At 42.7% G+C, this 12915-nt stretch overlaps 1 protein-coding gene across 1 annotated transcript in view; it reads left to right on the forward strand.

Moving 5' to 3' along the window:
- Positions 1–4860: 4860 nt before the first annotated feature.
- Positions 4861–12915, forward strand: part of prickle2.S (prickle planar cell polarity protein 2 S homeolog) — a 251230-nt gene continuing 243175 nt past the window's right edge. Inside the window, exon 1 of the mRNA XM_018261496.2 lies at positions 4861–5096. Within this exon, the coding sequence (XP_018116985.1) occupies positions 5055–5096 (42 nt within the window). The 5' untranslated portion in view covers positions 4861–5054. The remainder of the gene's footprint in view (positions 5097–12915) is intronic.

Here is a 12915-nt window from a genome sequence, read left to right on the forward strand (position 1 = left end):
TTATTACCCATAGCAACCAATCAGTAACTGGCTTTTTACAGGCAGCTGCTGGTTGAACAATGAAAGCAAACATTTGATTGGTTGCCATAGGTTACTGCCCAGGTGCAAATTTGCCCTGTACTTATAAATGAGCCCCACTGTCTTCCATAGACTCCATTGTTTCCAAATAATCTTGTTGGCCTGATCATAATTGCATTGTAATGGAAGTGCCCGTGCACCCTTTTACAACCACAATAGTAGCCAATCAGGTCCTTGCTTTCACCTCCGAACTGTTCAAACTGTTGATTGGTTGTTATCAGCAACTGTGCTTGTACAATTCAACACCTATTTTATAAATCAGCCCTTGTGTCTCTGTTAAAGGGGTTGTTCACCTTCAAAGGGTCAGGGCACACAATCAGATTCGGGGAGATAATTCGCCGGCGACAAATCTCCTCTTCTTCAGGGCAACTAATCTCCCTGAACTGCCTCCTGCCGGCTAGAATGCAAATTGCTGGCGGGGTGGCACTCGGATCACTTGATTTTCCGAAGTCGCCCAAAGCTTCTTCGCGAGGCAACTTCGGGCGACTTCGGAAAACGAATCGCTCCGAGTGCCACCCCGCCAGCGATTTAAATTCTAGCCGGCGGGAGGCAGTTTAAAGAAGAGGAGATTTGTGGCCAGGTGACTAATCTCCCCGAATCTGAGCGTGTGCCCTGACCCAGATAGTTCACCAGAAATAAAGACTTTTTCCAATTATTTTCTATTTTTGAAAATTTTTCTAATATTGAAGTGTAATTTTTCACCTTCTAAAGCAGCTCGGGGGGGGGGTCGCTGACACTTTAAGGGGCCGATTCATGAAGCTCGAGTGAAGGATTCGAATTAAAAAAACTTCGAATTTCGAAGTGTTTTTTGGGCTACTTCGACCATCGAATGGGCTACTTCGACCTTCGACTACGACTACGAATCCAACGATTCGAACTAAAAATCGTTCGACTATTCAACCATTCGATAGTCGAAGTACTGTCTCTTTAAAAAAAACTTCGACCCCCTAGTTCGGCAGCTAAAAGCTACCGAACTCAATGTTAGCCTATGGGGAAGGTCCCCATAGGCTTGCCTAAGAATTTTTGATTGAAGGATATTCCTTCGATCGTTGGATTAAAATCCTTCGAAGGATTTAATCGTTCGATTGAACGAATAATCGTTCGATCGTTCGATCGTAGGATTTGCGCTAAATCCTTCGACTTCGATATTCGAAGTCGAAGGATTTTAGTTCCTAGTCGAATATCGAGGGTTAATTAACCCTCGATATTCGACCCTTCATACATCTGCCCCTAACTGTTCTAAATTGATATATTTAATTGATCCATTTCTTATCTTCGTCCCTGCTGAGCAGAATCCCTGAGTTTCATTACAGGCAGCTGTCAGAATGAATACAATAGCTGCTAATATTCCACAGATGCTGCTGAGAAATGGATCAACTTAATGGAGCAAATTGTTACAGTTCAGATGCTCCTGGATCACGGAGTTGCCAGACTAAGACACCAGAGACACCAACATTCAACTTTAAACTTACATTTTGGGAAAATGGTAAAAAATAAAAGATGGAAAACAACTGAAAAAAAGTCTTTGTTTATGGAGAACAAGGAAGGTGAACAACCCCTTTGTATGGCCCGTTCTAAGCAACTTTGCAATTGGTCTTCATTATTTCCTTTTTCTTCTGACTCAAGTTTTCAAATGGGGGTCACTGACCCTATCTAAAAGCAAATACTATGTGAGGCTAAACATGTATTGTTATTGCTGCTTTTTATTACTCATCTTTCTATTCAAGGCCTCTCATATTCCAATCTCTCATGCAAATCAATGCATGGTTGCTAGGGTATTAGGACCCTAGCAACCAGACTACCGAGGCTGCAAACTGGAGAGCAGCTGAATCAAAAGATAAATAATTCAAAAACAACAAACAATAAAGAATAAAAAACCTACTGCAAAATGTCTCAGAATATCAGTCTCTACAATATTCTCAAATATAACTCAAAGGTGAACAACCCCTTAAAGGGGCCTGGCACACGGGACGATTATGAGTTGATTTCCAGCTCTGCAGGTAGGCAACAATTTAAACTCTATTGCCCTGGTATAATTTATGCATTCCATCTGGCAATCCCTGAGATGGGTCTCCCACCAACAATCTGCTGTTTTCCTGCTGTAATTTAAAGGGTAAGTAAACATCCCTGCACAGAACTGTAATGTTCTTTCATTGCCCGTGTCACCGTGTTCTGCAAATGACAGTTATTGTGCCAGTGTTCCTCCCCCTCTGGCAGTAACATGAAAGGCCTTTTACAAATTTTATTAACAGGAGAAAATGCCATGGCAAAGCAGGAGTGAGATAATGGCACCCTCTGAATATCACAGTCCTCGCTGTTATGGTAACGCTGTTTCATAGGGACACAGTTCTGTACATTAATGACGGGTGGGATTCTTGCCCACGGAAATCTGAAGCCGGGCTGGAAAATATGCACCTGCATCCTTCATCCATAGTCCCATAAATAACATGACTTTCCTTTAAAGGGGAACTTCCCCTTAGAATAAGATTTTAAATTAAAATTCTAACCTGAAAGGTAAAATGCAACCACCGATCAGATTAATTCTGAGCCTGGATCTGTAGGATTAATTGTCACTTATCTGTCTCTGTTTGCATCCTCTATTCATCTCCCAAATCTGCCATCGAATCCGTGGCCTGGATGCTAAGGCAAGCGAGGCCATAGCAACAAGATAATATCTAGCAGGAGAACAAACAACCAGATAGCTCATTTAAAATTCACAATGGATAAAGACCACATGATCATTCAAGAAGGTGAAGTTCCACTTCAAAACACAAGTCTATAGATCTTATCCCTGAAAACTGTTTCGCAAACCTTTCACCTCCCTAACTACAGAGATAAAGTAAGATGGTGTAATGTAATCCATGCTGGGTCTAGTAACCCATGGCAACCATGCAACAGGTAGCATTTATAAATCCCTTGTTTGAAAGTAAACATTTTCTAGGGGTTGTAAGACCTCCAAAGGCCTCTCCTACAGTTAGTATATACGGGTGCTTGTGAAAGTGTGCAGAAACACCCCCAAGCAGGTGTTTCTGCACACCCCCAAGCACACAACTATTAGAAATCATGGGGCCCCGTACAGCAAAATTTTCAGTGCGGGTCTGTAAATCGAGGAGGAAAGTCGGGCACTGGTCCAGCCGGTGCAGGTTCTGTTCAAGTCAAGGTTTTCTCAACCTGCACATCACTAATCTGCAGGCATCAGGACCCAGCAGTAGCCTAGGAGGGACCCTGTGTAGATTTTCCCCATTTTCCAACGTTATTAAAAAAGTCATGGAGTCTCGTTTGCCTTATTGTCCCACTGCCTGAAGGTCATTATGTAGATTATGCTCTGCACTAATGGGGAGGGAGGATGTGCCACTCAGTAACTAGATTAGGGATGCACCAAATCCACTATTTTCGAATCCCCCAAAATCCTTTGCGAAAGATACGGCCGAATACCGTACCAAATCCTAATTTACATATGCAAATTATGGGTGGGAAGGGGAAAACATTTTTTACTTCCTTGTTTTGTGACAAAAAAGGTACGCAATGTCCCTCCAGCCACTAATTAGGATTCGGTTCGGCTGGGCATAAGGGTTTGGCCGAATCCTGCTGAAAAAAGGTCAAATCCTGTCCGAATCCTGAACTGAATCCTGGATTCTCTGCATCCCTTAACTAGATGTTACTGGGCCTCACAGCAAATTTATTTGAGGGCCCCTAACTAGGGATACCACTTTTTAATAAAATTTCCACCGGCCGGTGGTGGTGGTGGGAAAAAAAGGGCGGGCCGTGATGTAAAAGGGGTGGGAAGGATGTAAAAAGGGGCGGAGACACATCACATGATGGCAAGAAGGAAGCAAAATGGTAAATTTTGAGCAGATTGGGGCTGGGTCAATGGCTTTTGTTAGGGGCAGGACCGCCATCAGAAATGGCAGGGCCCCATACAACAAAATTTCCTGGGCCCCCTTGGCTGCGCCCACCGCAAGCCCCACCTACAAGTCCGCCATCCCCACCCCACAGGTCAGCCCCCCACCACACAGTAAAAAAACAAAAAAAATATTGGTGGCCAGGACCCCACATTAGAAAAAAATTGGTGGCCAGCCCCCCCCCCACATTATAAGAAAATTGGTGGCCAGGGCCCCTTAAACGTCCATGCCTTCCCGAAGTCAGCAGCTCTCAGAAAGATGGGGGGCCCGGTAATCCTTACCCTCGGGCCCCCTAAAACTCTCCCCCGTCCCCCCCTGATGGCGACCCTGGTTAGGGGTATTACAAATTTGCCTTCAGCTACATTGCCAGTAAATTTGTAATACTGGCCCCGGTTGTTTTACCGGCTAGTCCAGTTAAATACCGGCCTGGTGGCAACCCTACCAACATATCCAGAGATTGTCTTGTTTTACCAATATATATTGAAATTGCTCGTTATTTGGGCCTCATGAGACCCCCTATACCTCCTGGCCCCCCCTGCAGCCTCAGGGTCTGCTTCCTCTGTACTTTCTCCCCTGGTGCCACTAATGGAGGGTCAAAGAGCTGAAAATTTGGGCAGTTGTGGGGCTGCAGGGGGGTCACAGTGACAGGAGCTGCTGTGTCTATAGGAATTGAGTGTTATAAAGAGTAAAAGTAATGAAGTGTCCCAGACATGCAGTAAAGAGGCAGGTGCACAAGTGACAGTCAGAGATACTCCCTGGCAGTGGGAGGAGCATTCTCCACTCAGAGCCCCGCCCTCCCTGCGCTGCCCCGGACTGAGGGCGGAACAAGCTGAGTGTCCCCGGCTTCACTGATGGGAGAAATAAATGGGAGCTGAGCGAGAGAAGGGCAACCAATGAGAGCGCAGCTGAGTAAGTGCGGGGGAGAGCGCAGGTAGCGCAGAGAGTACGAGGCAGCGGCACAGAGAGCTCAGGAATCCGGAGACACCGGGACGGGCGGAGAGAGAGGAGAGACCAGAGGAGAAGCTCGGGAAGTCCATAGACTGCACTGGGGGCCCCGGAGCTCCTACATTGGACATGTTTAACAGGGGCTCTTGGAGAAGGGCTTCCAGCAGATCTGTGAGTATTGGCCACGGACTTGTCTTTATAAGAGGTTCTGCAGCAGCTGCGTGTGATACAAACTCACCTTCATATGGGGGCACCTCTGGGATACAAACTCATCAGTGACACCCCCACAAAGTTCACAGATCCCACTCCCAATGGGTTTCAATTAATTATAGGATTGTAAGAGCCTCTGCTGTGGCACATAATGTTTAGTATTAGTATGTTCTGTATCCCCCTACTCCACTGGCTGCAGCTCACCCACATATATATATATATATAACCCTACAGCTAAGAGCTTCTGCAGCTCCTGACTTCTCATTTCCCAAATGGTTTAATATATGAATAATAAGTCTGTCATTCTAAAAGGTTCTGTGGCACCCAGTGCAGAGCCCCCTGACCTTCAGTGGCTACCCAAATTATTACATCTTTGTTATAAACGTGACGTACTTGGAGGTTCTGCTCAGTGCATCCCCCCCAACATGTCTACAATAAACTTTTCATTTTAAGTTTCTGGGTCATTTAATTCTCAGACTCTTCAAACCAGTGGTATAACTAAATATTACTGGGTCCCACAGTAAATTAATTTTAGGGCCCATATCCAGAGGGTGCCCTGTTTTACCAATATATGTTGAAATTGCTTCTTTATTTGGGGTTCATGGAGCTCCTTATACCTCCTGGGCCCCCCTGCAGCTGCAGGGTCTGCTTCTTCTGTACTTACGCCCCAAATTCTCTTAGGGCAGAGACAAATGAGAAGATTCGGGGAGATTAGTCGCCCGGCGACAAATTGCCTCTTCTTCAGGCGACTTATCTCTGCCTCCCTGCTGGCTAGAATCTAAATCGCCAGTGGGATGACACTCTCATTGCTTCGTTTTCCAAAGTCGCCCGAAGTTTCCTTGAAAGGCAACTTCAGGCGACTTCCGAAAACAAATCGCTCTGAGTGCAGTTCGGGGAGATTAGTCGCCCGAGGAAGTGCAGATTTCTTGACGGGCGACTAAATCTCCCCGAATCTTCTCTTCTGTCTCTGCCCTAAATGTCTCCTCATTAATGATGGGTGAATAAATTCACCTGGTACAAATTCGTGGCGAATTTCCGTGTTTCACCACTGGCGAATAAATTCGCGAATCTCTTGAAAAAATTTGCCGGTGAAAATTCGCTGGCTTAACTTTTCACGATTTCACTATTTTCACGATTTTTCCGTGAAAACGTCGAATTGACCGTTTTTTTTTCATGAAAACGTTCGAATTGATATTTTTTTCCATGAAAACGTTGAAAACGTTCGAATTGTTTATTTTTTTAGTGAAACGTTCGAATTGCTAGATTTTAGTGAAACGTTCGAATTGCTCGATTTTAGTGAAAACGTCCGAATTGCTCGATTTTTTTGTGAAATGTTCGAATTGCTTCGATTTTAGTGAAAACTTTCGAATTTCTCATATTTTTGTGAAAACTTTTGAATGGCTCGATTTTTAGTGAAACGTTTCAATAGCTTGATTTTAGTGAAAACGTCCGAATTGCTCGATTTTAGTGAAACGTTCTAATTTCTCGATTTTAGTGAAAACGTTCGAATTGCTCGATTTTAGGGTGAAATGTTCGAATTGCTTCGATTTTAGTGAAAACTTTCGAATTTCTCATATTTTTGTGAAAACTTTTGAATTGCTCGATTTTTAGTGAAACGTTTCAATTGCTTGATTTTAGTGAAAACGTCCAAATTGCTCGTTTTTTTCAGTGAAAACATTCGAAATGCTTGATTTTTTTAGTGAAAACATCCGAAATGCTCAATTTTTTCGTGAACTTTCAGATTTCACAGAATTTTCGGAAATGTTTCGCAGTTTCGCAAACTTTAAGGGAAATTCGCAAACTTTTCAGTGAAGCAAAACGGGAGAAATTCGCCCATCAATACTCCTCATTGATCTCCTTAGAACACCCCTGCATAGTCCTTGTGGGATCCCAGCATTATGATGGGTGGGGGGAGACGTGCTGCACCTGTCTCTGTGTCTCTGGGATACAGAACATTCCCAGCTAAAGTCATTAAGCCGCACACAATACCCCACTCCTCAATAATTCAGCCGGCACCATTCTTAGTTTCATCACATTATCCTGCTGTAAACAAACTCCCTGCACCCGAACAGTCGATTCCTCGTGCCTGGGCTGTGGGTGCAACAGGCTCCATCCCAGAATAAGAATTGTATTTATCCTGATACAATGTATTTTATATTGAATGACACCCTGTTACATGAATATTGTGCATTATATCCATATATTCTGTTATTATTCCCCGTGGGCTGTTAGTTTATTATTAGTAATTTCCCGAGTTATTCCGTAGCCCTGGAAGGAGGGGGCGTCTGGCAACGGTTCGCAGCTCTATATTTAGAGAGAAATGAGCTTTAACCAATTTCACATGTTTTATTTCAGAAAAGATTGAAACTGACGTCCTTCGCTGTATTGCACATTTACTGCATTTACTGGCGCGTTGTGGGGAACTTATTACATATTTATAAGGAACATTTTTCATGTAAAGGGGAAACTCCACCCAAAAAAAATGTGTTTTGTAGAATTATAGAAAATGCAATTCGAGCAATTTTTCTAATATGCATTCATAAACTGTTAAAAGCTGAGGGCGGCCGTATATAAATGATTTTCATGACATAATGTACCAGCGTTCTGTTCTGTTATTCTGTTAGAAACAAACTTGGCAGAGGGAAATATAATGGCAACCCCCCACCCACACACATATATTAAATGCAAATATGTAGCGAGAGAATCATCTGATTCCATGCATAGTGTTACCCCAAACATTTTATTTAAAAGGACACTATCATCAAAAATAACATTTCTATCTGGCCATACAAACAATTTATATTATTAATAAAGAATCAATTGTCTTGACTGCCCTGCTTTATGGCTGAGATTCTAGCTATCTGTATAACAGAACATTCTGTCCCAGTGGCTGCACAGATCTTATCTGATCCCCATTGTAAGCAGCAGTCCTGCCCTGCTTTATGGCAGCTGAGATTCTAGCTATCTGTATAACAGAGCATTCTGTCCCAGTGACTGCACAGATCCTATCTGATCCCCATTGTAAGCAGCAGTCCTGTCCTGCTTTATGGCAGCTGAGATTCTAGCTATCTGTATAACAGAGCATTCTGTCCCAGTGGCTGCACAGATCTTATCTGATCCCCATTGTAAGCAGCAGTCCTGTCCTGCTTTATGGCAGCTGAGATTCTAGCTATCTGTATAACAGAACATTCTGTCCCAGTGGCTGCACAGATCCTATCTGATACCCATTGTAAGCAGCAGTTCTGTCCTGCTTTATGGCAGCTGAGATTCTAGCTATCTGTATAACAGAACATTCTGTCCCAGTGGCTGCACAGATCCTATCTGATCCCCATTGTAAGCAGCAGTCCTGTCCTGCTTTATGGCAGCTGAGATTCTAGCTATCTGTATAACCCAGCATGAGGACTGCAGTGGCCACAGATGCTAGATTTTCCAATTGTTTGCAAAGCACACAACTTATTTATACATATTTATATCTGCATATTTGTAGTTATTATATATGTAGGAGCTGATATACAGCAAGGCCATGTGTTTTTTCTTCTGAATGCTCCGTTTTACACTTCAAAGCCCACAGAGGGCAGAAATCCTAAAGAAGGTTGACTTTACCCAGCAATAGTATTAAAAGATGGCAGCGCTAGAGTCCCCACAACCTAATACTGAAACACATTACAGATCATAGATTGATATTGAAATCAGTAACTGCTCAGCCCGATGTCCCTTATACACAAAGTAAATAGAAAATAATCCCTTCTCATAAACAGGATACCGTTCCTTTAAATACACATGGCAGACACTAATTAATTATTTATCCAACGTTCATTTGTTTTCCCGAGGGAAAATGTGTTTGGGTTAAGGGGCCGAAGAGGTGCAATAAGTTCCCCTCTGCACAATGCATAATAAGAGACCCTTTTTATAAATCAAGAGGGTATTTCCCACACGGACGGGAAGTTAAGGGCCAATGTCTCCTTTTAAAAGCCATAGAATTCAGTATTATAACATTTAGTATCATAGAGGGATTGTGGGTAACAGAGTGCAAATAAGTTCATTGACATAACAAATAAACTATATGGAATGATGAAATAAGTGGCGCTGTAATATTATGTTGCAAAGTGTCTCCAGTTCTAGTAACCCATAGCAACCAACTATATATTTTTTCTTTGGAGCTGTAGTTGCCTTTAATCTTCAATGATCTCCAAATGACACCACGACACCCTGAATCCCCCAGCAGGACTGTACTTATCAGTGACACTGGAATAAAAAAGTATTGCATCCTATATCATATAATGTCGTTTCTAAAAAAGAAAATGTGCAGCCTTAGAACAACACAGAAACGCCCAACTGCAGCAATACCACTGGGACTGTGAGCTTGGCAGCAACAGAGAGCCAAGAAAATTATGGAAAAACTTTATATAGTTCTATGCAGCAGCTTAACCAGAGAGTATAGGATTTTCTTTTCAGTTATCTCTCTTTATTTTACATCAGTATGAAAAAATGTTAGATGTTTTCCTATTCAAGGTTAATACCAGTTCATATTGTACTATGTTTTCTGCTGAGTTTGCTCTAATGTGAAGGGGTCCAAGAGATGTCTGTAGGGGCTCTGTGCATGGTTCTAGCAGTGGGATAATAGTCTCTGGGAAGGGAGTGTGACTGTGGGATAGCAGGTATAGTAGGGAGAGATGGTGGCTATAGTAACAGTGGATAATAGTCTCTGGGAAGGGAGTGTGACTGTGGGATAGCAGGTATAGTAGGGAGAGATGGTGCCTATAGTAACAGTGGATAATAGTCTTTGGGAAGGGAGTGTGACTGTGGGATAACAGGTATAGTAGGGAGAGATGGTGTCTATAGTAACAGTGGATAATAGTCTCTGGGAAGGGAGTGTGACTGTGGGATAGCAGGTATAGTAGGGAGAGATGGTGTCTATAGTAACAGTGGATAATAGTCTCTGGGAAGGAAGTGTGACTGTGGGATAGCAGGTATAGTAGGGAGAGATGGTGCCTATAGTAACAGTGGATAATAGTCTCTGGGAAGGGAGTGTGACTGTGGGATAGCAGGTATAGTAGGGAGAGATGGTGCCTATAGTAACAGTGGATAATAGTCTCTGGGAAGGGAGTGTGACTGTGGGATAGCAGGTATAGTAGGGAGAGATGGTGCCTATAGTAACAGTGGATAATAGTCTGTGGGAAGGGATTGTGACTGTGGGATAGCAGGTATAGTAGGGAGAGATGGTGCCTATAGTAACAGTGGATAATAGTCTGTGGGAAGGGAGTGTGACTGTGGGATAGCAGGTATAGTAGGGAGAGATGGTGCCTATAGTAACAGTGGATAATAGTCTCTGGGAAGGGAGTGTGACTGTGGGATAGCAGGTATAGTAGGGAGAGATGGTGCCTATAGTAACAGTGGATAATAGTCTGTGGGAAGGGATTGTGACTGTGGGATAGCAGGTATAGTAGGGAGAGATGGTGCCTATAGTAACAGTGGATAATAGTCTCTGGGAAGGGAGTGTGACTGTGGGATAGCAGGTATAGTAGGGAGAGATGGTGCCTATAGTAACAGTGGATAATAGTCTGTGGGAAGGGATTGTGACTGTGGGATAGCAGGTATAGTAGGGAGAGATGGTGTCTATAGTAACAGTGGATAATAGTCTCTGGGAAGGGAGTGTGACTGTGGGATAGCAGGTATAGTAGGGAGAGATGGTGCCTATAGTAACAGTGGATAATAGTCTCTGGGAAGGGAGTGTGACTGTGGGATAGCAGGTATAGTAGGGAGAGACGGTGTCTATAGTAACAGTGGATAATAGTCTCTGGGATAGCAGGTATAGTAGGAGTAGTTGTATTGGCCACTGTTCTTTATCAGGAGTTTCATCCCCAACTAGAGTTTTTCCCCAAGTCTACGTAATAGTGTAGGCCATAGGGGTTGTATGTTTTAGATTATGCTGTAATAGAGATTTTTGTGATTTTTAAATGTTGGAGTTCAGAATGAATCTATATATATTTACTCAGGATTAGGGTGCCCAGTGGCTATTTAGGAATATGTGTATATATGATGATATGCGGCCCCAGAGAGTTGACTGATATTATTTATTATAGAGATTGTGTGTGGGTGAGTGATGATACACTGGTGGAAGCTCCTGTCCTTCAGCAGGAGAATATACAACGAGTGGGCTAGTGAGTTGAGTTTGTGACTCACTATTATCATTGTAATGTTGAGCAGTTGGGGGGGAGGTTAGATTAGTATTCTATTGCAGAACATTTTGTTTACTTTTCTAGTTTCTATAGAAACTGTGCCCCCCTTTTCCCTTGCAGCTCAGCATAACCATGATACGTTTGTACCTAATGATACTTTCACTTTAAGAGCATTTCCCTGCATCAGAATTCAGTTGAGCTTCTTATTGGAACCAATCAGTTCCTTTATTAGAATTGACACTGGTCTAGGCCAATGAAACCCCACTGCTTATTGGTTGCTTAGAATTACAGCACTGGTTCCAAACTGTACAGGTATGAGACTTGATATCCAGGATGATCAGGATCTGGAATTTTCTGGATAAGGGGGTCCTTCCGTAATTTGGAGACTGTAAGTCTCCTTCAAAATAATTTTGATATAAAATAAACCCAATAGGCTAGTTTTGGCTTCTATAAGGATTAGTTATATCTTAGTTTGTATCAAGTACAAGCTACTGTTTTATTATTACAGAGAAAAAGTAAATCATTTCTAAATATTTGAGCTATTTGATTGTAATGGAGATTGTAAGGGAGATGGGCTCCCTGTAATTCTGAGCTTTTTGGATAATGGGTTTCTGGATAACAGATACCTGTATTATTAAATAAGGGTCCCTGTGTGTTGGTGCTCTGGCTAATAAGAATAATGTAGGTCAGGATGAAGGGATATATTGCATAGAGAGAACACAAGAGGTGACACATATGTGGGTGGCTGTAGGAGGGATAGGGGCAGACCAATAGCTGGCCAGCTTCTCGCATTCCTCTGGTCTAATTGGCTGCTGATTTGGAAATACTCTCTGGGAATAAAGCCTCTGCCTACTAGCAAGTGCCTTTTCTAAAGTGTACTCATGTCTCCAGTATGGGACCTGTTATCCAGAATGCGTGGGACAAGGGGTTTTCTCAAGGGATCTTTCTGTAATTTGAATTTCCATAGTCTGCTATAAAATAATTTACACATTAATTAAACTCTAATTTACACATTCATTAAACTCAATAGGATTGTTTTGCCTCCGATGAGGATTCCTTTTTATCTTCGGAAATCATTTTTAAAAATGTGAATTGTTTGATTAAAATTGAGTCTATGGAAGATGACCTTGCTGGAATTCGGGGCATTCTGCATAACGGGTTTCCAGATAAAGAATCCCATACCTGTATAGTAATGAGTGAAATTTTAGCCAGGTTTTCAGAGTGAAAAAGATGCCCGTATACTCTAACGGGTGAAAAAATATAGTTTCGCAAATTTTCGGCATAGCCAAAATTCACCCGTCACTATTAAAAAGGGCTCCCACGTATCCTTTCTGTACAGGGCGACAAGGAGCCATGTGAGAGGTCACCTGTTTTTGATGGATGTCACTTGTAGGCAGTTTATAGGTGATGCCGTGATCCTTCATGTCCAGGTCAGAAATATTCTCCCAGGATTGTAGATGCAATGTAACACAACCAGGGCTCATTTATCAACACTGGGCAAATTTGCTCATGGGCAGTAACCTATAGCAACCAATCAGTGAGTGGCTTTCTTTAGCCAGCTGCAGGTAGAACAATGAATGCAACAATTTGATTGGTTGCCA

The sequence above is a fragment of the Xenopus laevis genome, chromosome 4S, assembly GCF_017654675.1.
Source record: "Xenopus laevis strain J_2021 chromosome 4S, Xenopus_laevis_v10.1, whole genome shotgun sequence".
Classification (NCBI taxonomy): Eukaryota; Metazoa; Chordata; class Amphibia; order Anura; family Pipidae; genus Xenopus; species Xenopus laevis.